The 17,566-nt window shown below is 50.2% G+C and overlaps 1 protein-coding gene and 1 long non-coding RNA gene across 2 annotated transcripts in view; one reads left to right on the top strand and one right to left on the bottom strand.

The window, feature by feature from the left end:
• Positions 1 to 8,518: 8,518 nt before the first annotated feature.
• Positions 8,519 to 17,566, top strand: part of Zfp93 (zinc finger protein 93) — a 21,023-nt gene continuing 11,975 nt past the window's right edge. The window contains exons 1-3 of the mRNA NM_001106546.1: positions 8,519 to 8,906; positions 15,482 to 15,634; positions 16,366 to 16,428. Coding sequence (NP_001100016.1) covers positions 8,801 to 8,906; positions 15,482 to 15,634; positions 16,366 to 16,428 — 322 coding nt within the window. The 5' untranslated portion in view covers positions 8,519 to 8,800. The remainder of the gene's footprint in view (positions 8,907 to 15,481; positions 15,635 to 16,365; positions 16,429 to 17,566) is intronic.
• On the bottom strand, positions 15,166 to 16,279 carry LOC134486484 (uncharacterized). Its single transcript, XR_010065475.1, has 2 exons — positions 16,151 to 16,279; positions 15,166 to 16,011 (listed from the first exon to the last, which is right to left on the bottom strand). It is a non-coding gene; the product is annotated as an uncharacterized LOC134486484 (long non-coding RNA).

Raw genomic sequence — 17,566 nt, 5'->3', positions numbered from 1 at the left:
GACAGAAGGGAAGGCAGTTAATAACGACACTGAGCCATCGAACCAGCCACGCAGAGTGCCGCCCACCCCGTGACTGCTCCCGACGCTGTCCCTCGTCAGCTAAGACCGTTCCTTTCTGATCTGTTAGAGTCTGCTGTGTGGGAGACGGGGGTGGTAAGGGTGCATTTTTTGTGTTCGTTGTTTTTGAGACAAGGTCTCAGGTAACCCAGGTTGGCTTTGAATTCTCTGTGTAGCCAGGGATAACCCTGAACTCATGATCCCCGCGACCCACATCTCCAAGTGCTGAGCTCACCGCTGTGAGGCCACCGACTGAGCTACAGACCCAGCCCACGCAGCCACTTTTAAAAACTCTTTATTATGGTCTGGCAGTTTGGGGTACATGCATGCTACAGTGTGCGTGTGGAGCTCAGAGGACAGCTTTGTGGGGCTGGTTCTCTCCTTCCACTGTGGGTTTCCTGGGGTTTGGGAGGCAAAGATTTTTTTTCTAAGCTCCCAACTATCATGCCATCCCTCCCCACTCCCACCCTGATTATTTTCTTTTTCATTTAAAAATAATGCATGGGGGGTTGGGGATTTAGCTCAGTGGTAGAGCGCTTGCCTAGCAAGCGCAAGGCCCTGGGTTCGGCCCCCAGCTCCAAAAAGAAAAAAGAAGAAAAAAGAAAAAAAAAATGCATGGATGTGAATGTGAACTGGTAAAGCGGAGTTAGAAGCGAGTTTCACACCTCCTAGGAAGGGTGAGCGGGATCCCATGACCCGGCCGATCCGTGCCAATATGACACTCTGGGGATCTTGTTAAAAATGAGATTTTGATCTCAGCGCTTCTCCAATCACCTGGGGAGCTGGTTCAGCACAAACTCTGGGTACGGAGAAGCTTCTACACACGGACCACGAAACCTGTGCAGGATCGCACACCCCTGCATGGCTCTTAATTACCGAGCTGGAGAGCAAGCGCCCTTCCGCAGGGCACGGCCCCAGCACGGCGCAGTCACACACTGGATTATGCGGGAGAATGAAAACAGACTTGGCTGCCTGTGGCAACATGTTGACTCACAGACTTCCAGATTCCAGGGAAGAAGAGACACTCAGTGAAAGAGGCAAGACTGTGCAGTGTGTGTCCTTAGGTGAGGAAATCTGTAAGTAAACCTTGCCCTACCCACCCCCTCCCCCCAAATAAGAGGTGGCGGTGGCGGAAGAGGCTGGCAAAGGCGGGAGAAGCTGACGGATATGTTGAATCCAAGAATGCGCCACACCTCAAGGTAGGAGGCATCGCCAAGGAGGTTTAGTTTTGTTGTTTGACTCGGGGCAAGGGTTGCCCTGAACTGGCACAGCTATCATTTTACGTGCAGACCAAATTTTATTGTTTAAACTTTTGAAAAGTGTAGGGCCTAAAGAGATGGCTCTGGGGGGGGGGGGGGGCGGCTGAGTTCAGTTCCCAGGACCCATATTGTGTTTCTCCCCACTGCCTGTAACTTCAGCCCCAGGGACTCTGGCACCTTCTCCTGGCCTCCCAGAAGACCTGCATTTGTGTCCACATACCCTACATAGACATAGAGACACATACACACACAGTTAAAAATAAATATTTTTAATTAACAATTTTTAAAAAGTATTTCCTGTGTGTGGATGTTTTGCCTATGCATATGTTTGTCCTGCACGTACACTCAGTGCCCGTGGGGGACAGGTCAGACAAGGGCATCAGATCTCCTATAGGTGGAGTCAAAGATGGTGAAAGTAACCACGTGGATGCCGGGTGATTGAACACCAGTTCTCTAGAAGAACAGCCCAAGCTCCTAACCAGTGAGCCATCTCTCCAGCCACGCCTACCTTTTAAAAAGTTCTTTTTAAAAACCTAAGAGATTGTGAAAAGATCTATCCCAACATGTCAGTCAGTCAGCCACACCTCCACTGTGCTTTTTTTTTTTTTTTTTTTTCTGTCCTCATCCCCAGGCCCGAGTCACAGGACACCTCTCGGGCCTCTCCTGACTTTTGAAGTGTCTCTAATATGTGGGATGCTTCATACCCTATTACATGTGTGTTGATATGTACAGTCATGGTGGCATCCCACGTCTCTTGTCCTTTGTGTCCTTTGGCTTTTCCATTTGACCACAATCTGAAGCATTTTCCGTATCTGTGAACAAAGAAACCCGTTGTGTGTGTGTGTGTGTGTGTGTGTGTGTGTGTGTGTGTGTGTTCTCATAAATGTATATGGGCTTCAGCTGGTGCAGAAATAAGTGAATTCTGCAACTCAGAAGATTAATGTCGCCCCATGCTTCGAGTGTGTTTCCCTGGAAAGAGTGTCTTGTCTCGTTAGAGTGCTTACTACTGTCATAGATAAGTGTAACACGCACCCCAGCGTTATCAATAACTAGTAACCTGTAGATCACTGCCTCAGTAGCAGACATTGTTTGTGCCCTACACATAAGGTTGCTCATCACAGTCCCCGGACTGTAACATCACTGCCATTTCATTGAGGGAATGTGGGAAGCAAGTGGTGTCTTTCAAAGGATCGAGTAGGGGCTGGAGAGATGGCCCAGTGTGTTGGGTTGGGAGTGAAAGCTGAGAAAACTGGCTTCAGGTGCAGAAGCTTAAAAATGAAAGTTTTATTTTCTGAGCACTCAGGGAAGTGGTCAGTTCTGGGTCTGAACGATGCCCCTGAAGGGAGATTGTACAACGGGACCACATAGTGAGGGGTGGGCTGAGGGGAGCTGTGGTGTTTTCCGGTTGTATTTTAGCACTATGGGTTAATCAAGGGAGTACCCAATAGAGACTGGGCCATATCCAGGGATGGCTTTAAAGTCCTTAATTCATTCTCCTAGACATTAGGTGTGGAGCTCAGAGTGATAAGGGGGGCCAAAGGAGTGGGTCAGCTGCATGTAGTTAATTCGAGCAATTGGTTATAAATTTTTATAACGTACGCACCTTGGTTTAGATAACAGAAATTTCTATATTCTTTACTGGTTAACAGACAATTAAGAAGACATTTGGAAGGCCCTGGGTTCGGTCCCCAGCTCCGGGGGGGGGGGGGAAGACATTTGGAGGGGTTGGGGACTTAGCTCAGTGGTAGAGCACTTGCCTAGCAAGCGCAAGGCCCTGGGTTCGGTCCCCAGCTCCGAAAAAAAGAAAAAAAAAAAAAAAGACATTTGGAGAAGTGGGATAGGTGTTCATTCCTAGGCCTGGGAACATGAACTTGTTGGACTCCACCAGCAAGATGGAGAAGTTGTCCCTGAGATGTCTGGACCCAGACAACTGTTTACCACAGAAGCCATTCAGCTGTAGGGAAGTCCCCAGCTCCCCTAGGGCCTGGGACCTTGGATTTAGTTTCTCCCTATGACTAAGAATAACTTTCTTTTGCTTGTTCCCAACAAGCGGTAGGTGAGCCTGTTCTGCAAGCGTGAGGTCCCCAGCACCCACATAAAAAGCCAGTAGCTACAACCCCAACATTGGGGGTGAGACAGATTGGCCAATGAGGAGGGTTGTTTGTTTGGTTTGGTTTATCGAGAGACCCTGTCTCAAGACAGGATCGTCAAGGGTGATAAAGGAAGACACTGGACATCCTGTTCTGGCTGCAAGTGCTCCTGAGGGGGCGTGTATAGTTACACACTAATGTGTGTGCAAAACACACACACACACACACACACACACACACACACACCTGAATCAGAGGTCCACTGTTTAACTTGGATTTTGAAAAGCCATAGGGTCCCATCATTTCACTCTGACCAGCTGCTCATCCCAGAGAAGATGGCTTGACTCTCTGTTTGAAGGAAGCGGGCAGCCTGAGAGCCCTGAGGAGGAAGGCAATGGGTCTGTCCAGAATGAGGAAGTAACTCCTGAAGTGGTCCAGAGTGCAGAAATGCGGGCTTGGGAAGGGAAGAGCAGAGTGTCACCTTACGGAGGACACCCTCCCCCCCCGCCCCCGCCCCCGAAGCCTAGGTGTCATCTCAAAACCTTCAGGGCTTCCAAGCGACTTCCTCTTCAGTTGAATTTGCAAAAGTCCCTAAGGTTCAAAACTTACCAGCTTCTGCCTGGCCTCGGTGGGGAAGAGCAGGGCCTGGCTCCTTTGAGGACCTGAGCTCAGATGCAAACAGTGGTGCCAACATGGACGTGCTCCACACACGAACCTGTAACTGCAGCCTTGGGGAGATCAGGGAGGAGACACGGGTGGACTGTTGCTGGCTGGCTTAGCCCCAAGTTCAGTGAAGGCTGGGTGTCGAGTAAATAAGGCAAAAAATGGCAGAGCGGGACACCCGATGTCCTCCTCTGACCTCTGAACAGATGTGCACATATATCCCCATGCGTGGAGGCACCACACACACTCACAAATGATCGGCTAGATTTAAACACACAAGAAACAGTCGATGTGAAAACCGCACGCGAGGTAACACCCGTGGCTCCTGAACACAGGCCCTGGGGATTCTTTCCCATAATTTTTAGTCATGGCCCTTGAAATCAAGTCATGAAAACTTGGCAGTAAACTCGGTAATAAGATATAGATGAGGGGGTTGGGGATTTAGCTCAGTGGTAGAGCGCTTGCCTAGCAAGCGCAAGGCCCTGGGTTCAGTCCCCAGCTCAAAAAAAAAAAAAAAAAAAAAAAGATATAGATGAACAGAGGGGTAGGTCTTTGAACAGGTGTCAAGCCACCTTGTAATCCCAGCACTGAGCACTGAGGCAGGGGGATGGCTGTATGTTCCAAGACACCCTGGGATAGATAGGGAGAGGAGAGGGGAAAAGATAGGAAAAAAAGGAAGGAAGGCAGACAGACAGACATGACTGACAAACAAACAGACAGGCTAGAACTTTAATTAGGTACTTTGTAAAACAGTACTGCCTAAATACTAGGTGTGGCCACACACACCCTTAAATCTTTTGTTATTTTCATTTTATGTGTACGACTGTTTCTCCGGCCCCTGTCTGTGCACCAGAGTTGCTGGTACCCAAGGAGGTCAGATGGTGTCATCAGATCCCTGGTACTGGAGTTACAGGAGGTCATGAGCCATCAGTAGGTTCTGGGTACTGAGGCCAGGTCCTCTGGAAAAGTGTGCAGTGCTCTTAACTGCTAAGCCATCTCTCCAGCCCCAGCATTACTTATACACCCAGTCTAAGTGAATTGGCCCCCAGGAAACCAAAGGGAACTTTTATCTTGTCACTCAGGAATCAGAGGCAGACAGATCTCATCGTGTTTGAACTAGGTGAACCTGGTTTCGATGGGGAGCTCCAGCCCAGCCAGGGCTAGATAGTAAGAACCTGTCTCAATAAATAAAGAAATGGACACTAATCAGTCCTTGCCCTCGTGTTGGTGGAAAACATGATTTCCATTTCATTCTTGGAATTATATAAGCAGGGGAAATGCAAATTATGGTGGCAACGAGAGACCTCTGCATCGAAATGGTTCCCAGAATTAAGGCTGTTGGTAACACTGTGTGTGTGGGAGATGACGTCAGGTCAGTCTCCTCTCCCATGCTGGGATGGAGGGAGATTGGTGTGATCCCTTTTTTTTTTTTTTTTTTTTTTTTTGGTTCTTTTTTTTTCGGAGCTGGGGACCGAACCCAGGGCCTTGTGCTTCCTAGGTAAGCGCTCTACCACTGAGCTAAATCCCCAGCCCCGGTGTGATCCCTTCTTGTCCTCTGTTCCAACATCCATGGTGCTTGCATTCACTCAGAAGAAACCAGGACACTCCTGGGAAAGATCCTGCGGGCTCGAAAGCCCAGTCCATAACAGCACAGCTGTCCAGAAGAACAAAGAATACATTATGGTATTTTCTTTTTTATAAAAAGAGATTTATTTATTTCTATTTATTATATGAGTACAGTGCAGCTGTCCTCAGACACACCAGAAGAGGGCGTCAGATCCCATTACAGAGGCTGTGAGCCACCTTGTGGTTGCTGGGATTTGAACTCAGGACCTCTGGAAGAGCAGTCAGTGCTCTTAACTGCTGAGCCACCTCTCCAGCCCAATTATGGTATTGTCATCCCATGATTATCCTACAGACCTCAAAGTGGATGAACCGTGACAATAATCTGAGAGATCCAGCAGGACATGGGGGTGCGCGCCTTTAGTCACAGCGCTCAGGAGGCAGAGGCAGGCAGATCTCCGAGTCTGAAGCCAGCCTGGCCTACAGAGAGAGCGGCAGGCCAGCCAGGACTACACAGAGATATAACCCTGTCTTGAAAAACCAAGACGACAACAACAAAACAAAAACAAAACAAGAAAAGAAAGGAAAGAAAGAAAAAAGAGAGAAAGAAACTCACAGTGCTCAGTAAGGATGAGAAAGGGATTCTTCGGTCCTGTGACACGTTTTGGCTACTGATGGGCTGGCCCGTGGCCAAGTTTAATGTGACATCAAGCATCTCTGACGTCACCTTCAATGTACTCTTTCTCACGTTTCTCAGAGTGAGTTTCTGTTCCCAGCTTCTTCTTGATCCTGAGACAGTCTGGGAGACACTAAACCAGAGCATGTATGTGTGTTTGAATATCTGTGTACAGGGCTGGGAGCAGGGGTCAGGGGTCAGCAGGCACCCAGTAGTCACCATCCTGACAACCTGACTTGGATTCCTAGAACCCACATGGTAGAAGGAAAGAACTGACTTCCATAGGTTTTCTTCTGACCTACACACACACACACACACACACACACACACACACACACACACGCAAACTACATAAATTAATGTGCAAAAAAAAATTGAGACAGGATCTCATTTTTGGCCTAGCTGGCCTAGAACTCACAATGTAGGTAGGTTGACCTTGAATTCAGAGAGATTCTTCTCCCTCTGCCTTCTAAGTGCTGGGATTAAATAAAGGCATGCACCGTTATATCCAATCTGTAAAATCATGTAAAGGTATGGAGAGATGGCTTCAGCAGTTCAGAGCATGCCCAGTTCTTCCACAGGACCAGAGTTCGATTCCCAGCACCTACATCAGACGGATAACTCAGGACTCCTTGTGACACCAGCTCCAGGGGAGCCAAAGTGCTAGCTTCTAGAGACATCTGCACTCAAACGCCCACAAGATGCGCACACATACACAGAATTTAAAATAAAACCTTTCAACAACTTTTAAATCATTCTGCATAGGTGCGGCCGCACACATATACCACGGAAAACTTTCTTTAGAAATATGTCTCTGAGTTTAACCTTGTGATTTCACCCAGCATTATCTACAGATGCCTAAATAGATTGACAACTGAGAACCCAAAGGAAAGCTGGAGACATGTTTTGGCAGTTAGCACTGACTGTTCTCCCAGAGGTCCTGAGTTCAATTCCCAGCAACCACATGGTGGCTCACAACCATCTGTAATGGGACCCGATGCCCTCTTCTGGTGTGTCTGAAGACAGTGCACTCATAAAGAAATAAAGCCACCCCAGCTTGTCTCTCTCTCTCTCTCTCTCTCTCTCTCTCTCTCTCTCTCTCACACACACACACACACACACACACACACACACACCCCATTTTAAAGACCTGGCCTTAAGCACTCATCTGCCTTGATTTAAAACTACAGACTCTCAGGTCCCCACCGCAAGAGTTCGCAGCTGAGCACCGCTGGGTCTTTCTGAGCCGTGGCCACCACGTGACTCTCAGGTTTGGGCAGGCTTGGGGCACAGCCCTGTTTAAGTAACTTCCCAATCTGAAAAAGTAAACACCTTGGGGGGACTAGGTGGCTTTGCTGATCCTTGTTGGACCTCGTTCAGAAGGAGGGGTCCCCCTCTGGTCTCCGAAAGGTCCCAGCTAGTCTGAGCACGAAAAATCAATTAGGCAAAAACCCCCGGGATGGGACCGCGCCTCAGTCACACAGTGGGTGGGGCCTGCGCCGAGGCTGGCCCCAAAGGCCTCTCCTGTGTGGTCCTAGACCTTGAGTCCCGGGGCAGGAACGGAAGGCGGGATAAAAGAGCAAAGTCACAGGCTTCACCTCCTGAATCCAGGACTTCTACTTAAATTTGTTCGTGTGTGTGTGTGTGTGTGTGTGTGTGTGTGTGTGGTCCCGTTTGTGGAGGCCAGAATGCATCTTACAGGGATGAGTTCCCTCCCGCTGAGCCATCTTGCCAGCCCAAACCTACTTCTTTTTTTTTTTTTTTTTTTTTTTTTTTTTAACTGACTGCAGGAAAAAGAGTGGAGCAAACTGGAGACACCCTAGTTCTTAAATTGTGTACTCGGATGCGCAGGTGAGAGGACGCGCCACGAGCCCAGGCCCTTCACCACCTTCGCCTGCGCAGGAGAAAATCCCTGCGAGTTTTTGCGAGAAATATCCCAGCACCGCGGTCCCAGGCTGGACCAATTAAGAGAGAATGTGAAAGCTCTCCAGCCCGCGTGGCAGCGGCCACGGCCTCACGTGGGAGCTCGTTAGAAATACAGACGTTCGGGCCCCACCCCAGACTCGCCGAGTCAGAATCTGCATTTTAACGAGCTCCCCAGCGACTCGAGGAGCACATTAAAGTGGGAAGAGGGCTGGCGCTTCTGCAATTTTAATGAGCCAACGAATCACCTGGGATCTCGTTAAAATGCAGACAGGGTTTCGCCGACCTGAGCGTGCGCGCGCATCACCTGGGGAGCTTGTTAAAATGCAGATTCTGCTGTGGCGGGGCCGGGGTGGAGCCGGAGCTCGTGCGTGGGAGCGGGGTTCCCGGGACCCCTGAGGTCCTGGCTGCCGCCCAAGCGGCTGTCAGGACACTTGATAAATCGCCCTACCGGGCTGACGGGCGGCAGGGCTGGGACATGCGCGATTCGGCCCGGTGTGGGGGTGTGCCTCCAAAGTCGGGAAACGCGCGCTGTTCAGGAGGCCACTCTTGGGGACCCTCCGGGAGCCATGTCGCGGCGGAAGCAAGCCAAACCCCAGCACCTGCGCTCTCAGGAGCCTCAGCCCGAGCGCAACGAGCCTGGAGGAGTGGCCCCGCGCACAGCGGGGGAGCCGGGTGAGTAGCCCCGGGACACCAGGGACAGTGGCTCCGACATCCCCAGTTTCTCTGGTGTACTCCCCACCCAGGAAATTGTGTAGGTGTCGAGTCTGGACGACGGAAGGGGCACCTGTAATGGTGCTGGAAGCTTCTAGACCCCGTCTTGGGACTTAGGGACTGCTTCTGTGATGTCCCCCAACACTCCCCAGCCCCTGGTCCTCCCCAACGTGTGTCAGATCTAGGAAGGGGAGGTTGGAGTGCGTGGAATGGTGCAAGCCGCTTTCAGTTCCAGCCCAAAGTCCTGAGGACAGCTACTCTGTCCCTAACCCTATACCCCGGTAGGTGTCAGATGAAGCGGGTTCGTGGATGGTGCGCGAAGCTTCCAGCTCCAGTCCTGGGACTTGGAGGCAGTTGTTCTGATGTCCCTGTCCCCGGACCCTCATTAGTGTCAGATCTGGGAAGGGCGTGGGAGGGAGATCTGTACGGTGGTATGCAAAGCTTCCAGCTCCAGTCCAGAGATGCAGACCTGGGCGGGTCAGGGGGTCTGTGTGAATTACGCGTGCGTGTGTCAATTACACCCTCCGCGGGGTGACTGCTACTCTCCGGGAAAGCGGGAAAGCGCTTAGAGCGGCCAGTTCGCCTCCCACGCGGCTAAGGGATGCTTGGAACCCAGGGGCTGTCTGCGGGGTGAGCGCATCTGGGCTCTCATTCTGCTGCGTTGCCGGCCAGATGAACATGCTGGGGACACACTTGCACTTTTATAAGTGATATCCAGGGAGGGACAAAGCAGGAGCCAAGGACAAGACATCAGTTCTTTACCCCCACCCCAAACCCCCCAAAAAAGAGGCAGAAAAATCTTTAGGACCGATGTGGGATGGGTTTCATGTGCGTTAACCACCTCCCAGAGAGGGAACCTTCCAGGAACCTGAAGGATGAATGAGGGGGTGAATGATTCGGGGAACAGCGTTGTAAGGCTGTAAGGTCAGGGCTGCGCAGCTGAGGTGCCTCTGGGAAGCTCGTGGAACTACAGGGGATGGGGTGAGTGGAACCGCAGGTTTGGAACTAGGAAGCTCTGGCTCTCCCTTCCTACCGTGGACCAGTGGGAACCGTGAAGTAACACTCCCCCCCCCCTTGGAGTACCTTAGGTCACGTGCCCCCTTCCCACTGGAGAATGTCCCAAGTCTAAAGAGCCTGGGGAAGGGGGAACCTTTACCGTCTACTCTCAGGTCACCGCAGGTATCTGCCCTCAGGATGATTGGCCTTTCTAAAGCACCTCCCCTTAGATTTTCTCTAACTTTGGACTTTGTAATTCCTCAGGTCCCCTTTCTGAGGGTAGGGGGTGGGGAGAGGGTTTTAAAATGAACTTTATGCTCCTCTCCACCTGCTGCTTCCCAGCAGGAGGGGGTAGGGCGGGGTACTCTTTGCTTTTCTGGTCTCAAACTCCATTTCCATCTCCCGTCAACCTCTGGGCAGAGCCTCCTGTGGGCTCCATATCTCCCCTCTGAGGTGGTGGGGAGGAGTGGTTTGAGGGCTCTTCTAAAATAGTTTATATTCGTAAACCTAGAAAGGGTGTTGTGGGGTCCACTTAATTCCGACACAATTCAAACACCAGGTCAATGCAGAGGACAAAAAAAAAAAAAAATGCATGGTAATCAGGGCACTACTGACCAATCAGGGCACTACTGATCAATCGGTGCACTACTGACCAATCAGGGACACAGAACAGACAAGGGAGCTGAACTACTCCAAGCCTGAAGGGATGTTGCAGAACATATTTAAAGAATAAAACCATAAAGTGAGAGGGGGCAGAGAAGTAGCATTGTCCAGTCATATTTTGACATCAGGGGTTGAGCAAGGGAGTGTCCATCAATCAGGTTAGGAGTGTGTCCTGGGAACGTGAACTTAGTTTGACCCCGCCAGCAAGATGGAGAAGCTGTTCTTGAGATGGCTGGACTCAGACAACTGTTTCTTTACAAGAGGAGCTGTTCAGCTATCGGGAAGTCCCCAGCTCCCCTAGGGCCTGGGACCTAGAATTTAGTTTCTCCCCATGATTAGTGGAGTCTGAAAGTGAAATGGTAGCATTTAGGATAAATTCTTTTGCTTGTTGCCAACAAGGGTACCATAAACCAGCCACCATGAAGTCTAGGTGTCACAGGCCTGGCAAAAGCTGAGTAAGTTAGAGGGCTCTCCCTGCCTGGGGCAGAAGCAGAACACTGCAGGAAAGAATTCCAAATAACCCGGCTAGAGTTCAAAGTCTAGTGTGGTAAGCAGGCTGTTATCCATCCCTGCAGACAGCGCTGGGGGAGGCAGAGACAAGAGGATCGTGGTGCTCACTGGCCAGCCTGTCTAGCCAAACTGAGGAGCTCCAGTTCCGTTGGAGACCCTGTCTCAAAAAATAAGATGAAGAATGACTACAGAAGACACAGTCAATCAACCTCTGGATTGCACATGTGTGCACCCCTTCACACATATGAACACACATGTGCACTGTGCACACCTTCATACAAGAACACATGTGTGGGGGTTGGGGATTTGGCTCAGTGGTAGAGCACTTGCCTAGCAAGCACAAGGCCCTGGGTTCGGTCCCCAGCTCCGAAAAAAAAAAAAAGAAGAAAAAAAAAAGAACACATGTGTGCATTGTGTGCCCATCTTCACACACATGAACACACATGTGCATTGTGTACATACTTTCACACCCATGAACACATGCTCATTGTGTGTGCACTTTCACACACATAAACATGTGCATTGTGTGTGCACCTTTACACACATGAACACATATGTGCATACACACAAAGCCATGTGGGTTCTCCACACTGTTCTGTATCAGGGAGAGTTACACCCAGTTACATGCGGACCCACTACTCAGGTTCTGCTCAGGGCCAACCATGTTTTCTCCTCCCCACAAACTCTTCTCCCCCTGCTTTAATTGTGCTTGCACCAAAATGTGATGCCATTCAGCTTGGACGCAGGTCAACATCCACCCCCAATCTAAAGCCCAACACAGGATGTCCCACCATCTCAGGTGGCTTTCGTAGCATGTTTGATTCAGGAGTCAAGGCCCCCATGTGTCAGGTCTCAGCTCGTGGTGATCTCTGGTATCTCTCTCCATCTCCTTTCTTCCCAGCCGTTTGTTGAAATGTTTTATCCTGGAGAGCGAAATGCCTCAGGGGTGGCCTCATGATTGAGCTGAAGCAAAGCTGCGCCCTAGTAAAGCGAGCCTAGGCATTGCAGAATGGCTGTGGGGGCGGGCGAGATGGCTCCGTGCATGAGGGCGCATGCTGCCAACCCTGACCGTCCTCATTCAACCCCCAGGATCCGCAAGGTGGGAGGCGAGAACCAACTCCCACAGGTTATCCTCTGACTTATCCATGAACCCCGCATGTGCGTGTGCACACGTGCACACACACACACACACACACAATGTAAAATAATACTAACAGTCAATGATAACAAGGCAGATTGGTGCCTTCAGTGTTCTGTCATACCTAACGAGAGTTCTTGGGCCGTCGAGTCTGCTTGAGTCCATTGTAACTGACAACATAACTCAAATACCAGGTCGGCGCAGATGACAAAAACTCGTTGTAATCAAGCCGCTACTAATCAATCAGGGCCACAGAACAGAGTTGGGTGCTGAACTACGACCTTGAAGGGACGTTGTACGACATATTCAAAGGATGAAACCATAAGGAGCCGGAGAGCCGGATGGGGTGCAGCGTTGTCACATTTTGACATAAGGAATTGAGCAAGGGAGTTTTCGCCCATCAGGGTATGAGCAGGCTCCCGGACCTGGGACTGTGAACTGAGTTTGACTCTGCCAGCAAGATGGAGAAGTTGTTGTCCCTGCAATGGCTGGACTCAGACAACTGTTCTCTTATAATAGAAGCTGTTCAGCTGTAGGGAAGTCCCCAGCTCCCCTAGAGCCTAGGACCTTGAATTTAGTTTCTCCCTATGATTAAATGGAGTCTGAGAAGGAACTGGTAGTGCTTGGTGTAAAAGTAACTTTAATCCGCTGGTGTAATTGTCCTCTCTGAGGTTTACTGCCTCTGCCTGCTAATCTAGGTCTGATCCTGGACGCTTCTAGCCTCCGTACCATCTAATCTAGGCCTAGAATGTTTTCAGCCTCTGAGGCTTGCCGCCGAATAAGCTCACAGCTTTCTAGTTCTTTCTGAGCTCTGGCTGGTTGGTTCAACTCAACTGTTCTGGTTCAAACTCCTCTCCACACTGATTTATTCAATCTGGCTTTTCTCTCCACCTCTGAATTGCTCTCTGTCTGGCCTCTAACTAAAGCAATTTTTTCTAATCTTCAGGCTCCTTCTCATTCTCTGGCTTGCTCTTGTCTTTACCTGTGACTGTCTAGCTTTTTCTGTCTTCAATCTGTCTCTCTGTAAACCTGCCCCCTTCTCCCTCTCTGAGCTGCTCTGCTCTGCGCTCGCTCTCTCTCTCTCTCTCTCTCTCTTTTTTCTCAGAGCTGGGGACCGAACCCAGGGCCTTGTGCTCACTGAGCTAAATCCCCAACCCCCTGCTCTCTCTTTCGACTCCAGAGTACTGCTCTCCACAAACTCTATTGTATTCTGTCTGTCTCTCCTTAGGTAGCTTCCCTTTCCCCTCTCTTCTGAGAGTTAGGCAGATCCTATACTGTCAAATCTCTCTCTGAAAACTAGAAACAGCCTCAAATATCCTATAACAATTTAGAATAAATTTCTTTTGCTTGTTCCCAACAGGGCTCCTCCCCCCCACTTTCTTATAATTCCTGTTTATTATTTGATACAAAAATAATAGCCAGTGGTGAATAGACTTTTCGAGACAGGGTTTTTTGTGTAGCCCTGGCTGTCCTGGAGCTTACTCTGTAGACGAGACCAGCCTTAAACTCAAAATCTTCCGAGCGCTGGGGTTAAAGGAGTGTCCTAGTACTGCCCAGCTGGGAAGCTTTTAAAACTGCATCTTTAGGAGAGGCAGAGGCAGGCAGATCTCTGTGAGTTCGAGCTCAGTCCTGTCTATGTAGTGAGTTCTAGGACACCCAGAGTTGCACAGTGAGACCTTCTCTCACGACAAAGAAAAAAGAAAGACTGCATCTTTAGCCGCTAGAGAGATGGCTTCGGTGGTTAGGAGCATTTGCTCCTCTTGCAGGGTGCTGGGCTCAGCTCCTAATACCCCAGAGACTCGCAACTGTGACTCCAGTTCCAGGAGATCTGCAGTCCCCTTCTGGCCTGTCAGCTCTGCACGCACTCGGTACAGGCATACGTGTGTGCTCATAGACAGAAAATAAAAACGAACTTATCTTTTACAAACTAAAAGGGGAAGAAAGCTACATCTTTGAGAATTGGTGGCGCATGGCTGGAGTCGTAGTACTTGGGAATCAGAGGCAGGAGGATTACTACAATTTGAAGACCAGAGTTGATCTAGGCTGTTTGGGGCTAGCTTGATGTTTGAGAAGTTCACTGGTTATTTCTCTACAGGTATTGTCACATTGAGGTTTCATTGTTGTTGTTGTTGTTGTTGTCATCTCCTCCTCCTCCCCCTCTTCCTCCTCTTCCTCTTCTTCTTCCTCCTCCTCTCCCCCTCCTCCCCCTCCTCCCCTCCCCCTCCTCCCCCTCCCTCCTCCTCCCCCTCCTCCCCCTCCTCCTCTTCCTCCTCCTCCCCCTCCCCCCTCCTCCTCTTCCTCCTCTTCCTCCTCCTTTTCCTCTTCCTCTTCTTCGAAATAGGTGTTGGGTTGGGTTGGTTTTGGGTTTTTTTGGTTTAGTTCATTTTTTGCTTTGTTGTGTTTTTTGAGACAGGGTTTCTCTGTGTAGCCCTAGCTGTCCTGGAACTCCTGCTATATATATAGACCAGACTAGCCTTGAACTCAGAGATTTGCCTGCCTCTGCCTCCCCGAGTGCTGAGATTGAAGGTGTACACCACCACCACCAGGCAGCAACAGCTTCTTATGTAGCCAAGGCTAGCCTTGGATTCACTATGTAGCCAAGAACGATCTTGACCTTCTTCTTTTTTTTTTCCCCACGTTCTTTTTTTTTTTTTTTTTTTTTTTTTTTTTTTTTTTTTTTTTTTGGAGCTGGGGACCGAACCCAGGGCCTTTTGCACTTGCTAGGCAAGCGCTCTACCACTGAGCTAAATCCCCAACCCCGACCTTGACCTTCTAATCTGGCCTCTACTCCCCAAGTGCTGGGATGGGGCGCCTGCACCAGCAGGCCTGGTTTATGCACAGAGAAGGATTGGCCCCGGAGCTTCCTGCGTGTTAGACAAGCACTCTGCCAACTGAGTCCCAGCCCAGCTCGACTTTAAGGATTCGTTTTATTTTTCTATGTATACGTGTACTTATGTGACTGTGTATGAGCACGGGGATGCAGGTGTATGCGGAGGCCGGAGGGTTCACCGGATTCCTTCATGCAGGGCAGGTAGTTGTAAGCGCCAGGCTCGGCACCCGGGAGCCCAGCTTCAGTCCTCCGCAAGCTCATCTAGAACTGTCTCTCCCGGTTTTCATATTTTAAAGTACTTTTTGGGAAACTGGCAAAAATGAAAGCATCTCAAAGCTACATCCTCACCTTGACAGCGGTTGCTCAGCAACCAAGCCAAACTTCCTGTCTCCATTTCAGCCTCCGCTCTTGAAAACGCCGCCCAGAAACCAGCGGGCCTCCCTGCTGAAGACAGCGATGCCCAGCAGCCCGCTGCAGTCGCTCTGCCCACCTCCGAAGCAAAGGAGCGAACAGCCACCCTTGGAGAAAGGACTTTTAACTGCTGCTATCCAGGTAAAGGAGGAACACGGTGGAAGGAGCCCATCCCTGCCTCGTCCCAGTGCAGGGAGACTCTGCACCTGTATTGCCCTCCGAGGTCACTCACAGGATTGAAGCATGTCCTCTTGAGGGGTGGGGAGGTGGGGTGCTGTGAGCCCTGCACTGACAGAGCTCCTCGAGAGACTGTAACTGGTTTCTCAGCTGCTCTTCAAACTTTGGGTGGATTCGTGCCTTGATAAAACCATTTCAAGTCGAAACCTCACTAAGTCAAAAATGCAGAGGTGGGGGTGGTACACATCTAGAATGTCAGCACTTGGGAGGCAGAGGCAGGAGGATTACTGCAAGTCTGACGACCGCCTGGATGAGGTAGTGAGTTCCAGTCTTGCCAGATGCTGTAAGGAAAGAAAGAAGGCAAGTGTGAGGGGCCCAGGACATATCCCAGCGGCAAGGCGCTCCCTGAGGATGCCACAAGTTCTGGGTTTCATCCTTCGCACTGCCAGGCGGAAGGAAAATGCAAGATGCACCCGATACCCTCGGTTCACCACGTGCGGAACACCACGTGGGGACACCAGCTCCAGACTGCGGCCGAGCAGAGCCACCTAACTGGAAGCCCACTCTGCGATAAGTGCTGCCCTTCGCTGTCCTTTGGAAACAGGAAGGAAGGCATGGGTAGGCTTCCGGTTAGACGTAACCATGGCGATTCTGGGGCTGAGCAGTTAAGGGCGAGCTTTTCATTTCTCTTCTAGGCTGCCATTTCAAAACCGTCCATGGCATGAAAGACTTGGACCGCCACTTAAGAATCCACACAGGTATGTGTCCATTCACGGGGGAGGGGGGGGGGACACAGACAGACAGACAGGACAGAGACAGACAGACAGAGACAAAGAAACAGAGACAGAGAGACAAAGAGACAGAGATAGAGAGAGTCTTTCTGCCCAATGGCTACTTTAGTGGGTGGGCTTGGAGGAGGAAGAGAAGGAGATGTGAGGGTGTCCTTGACAAAATGTCCCTTGTCAGCCAATTACAGAGGATCGAAGGAGGGTCTGGGTCTGACTCACTGGGGTGCCTGACATTTTGGCACAGTTGGCAGAGTATTGTCTATTAAGTTCACGGTCCAGAATCACAGGCTCGAATCACCAGGGTGTGGGGAGCATCTCAGAATGTTTTCAGTTGGTCCAAGTTCTTAGCTCTTCCCCGCTGTATGCTAGAGACCCTGGGATGGACGCATCTGACTCTGAACCGGACTCAGTTAACTTCAGCCCAAGCCCTCCCAGCCACTGTCACTCCCCTTTGTCCAAGTATGGCTCTATGACGGTGGAGCTAAGAGCAAAGAGCGGGGCCACAAATCCCAAAACAGCTCCTGCCTGTCTCTTTAAAGTATAAACCCTCTCAGAGCCTCTCTGGGCCAGAGCGTAAGTCCATTTGCTGCTAATGAAGCCAAGTGGGTGAGTAGGCTCTAGGCCAAAAGCCTGCAGAGTCTGACCAAACAGTTTTTTTTTTTCAGTACATCAGAAGAAACAGTTTTTTTTTTAAGATTTATTTATTTATTATATATGAGTACACTGTCGCTGTCTTCAGACACACCAGAAGAGGGCATCAGATCTCATTACAGATGATTGTGAGCCACCATGTGGTAGCTGGGAATTGAACTCAGGACCTCTAGAAGGGCAGTCAGTGCTCTTAACCACTGCGCCGTCTCTCCAGCCTAGCACATTTAAACCCAGTAAAGCTTTGAAAAGAAAGTCTCCACAGTTATCCCAATGAAGCTTCCGTTATCCCTTGCAAAGTGCACCTCTACGGCAAAGCAGCTCCGATCCTTACCATAAGAATGAGTTCTACTGACTGATAAGTGAGGCTCAGGAATCTGGGCCTGGGGAGGAGGGCTTCGTAGTAAACCAAAGGAAAAAAAAAAAGCCAGCACGTTTAACAGTCCTGCATGTACACCTG

Source organism: Rattus norvegicus, chromosome 3 (assembly GCF_036323735.1).
Source record: "Rattus norvegicus strain BN/NHsdMcwi chromosome 3, GRCr8, whole genome shotgun sequence".
Taxonomy (NCBI): domain Eukaryota; kingdom Metazoa; phylum Chordata; class Mammalia; order Rodentia; family Muridae; genus Rattus; species Rattus norvegicus.
This window is presented reverse-complemented; position numbering and strand designations above follow the sequence as displayed.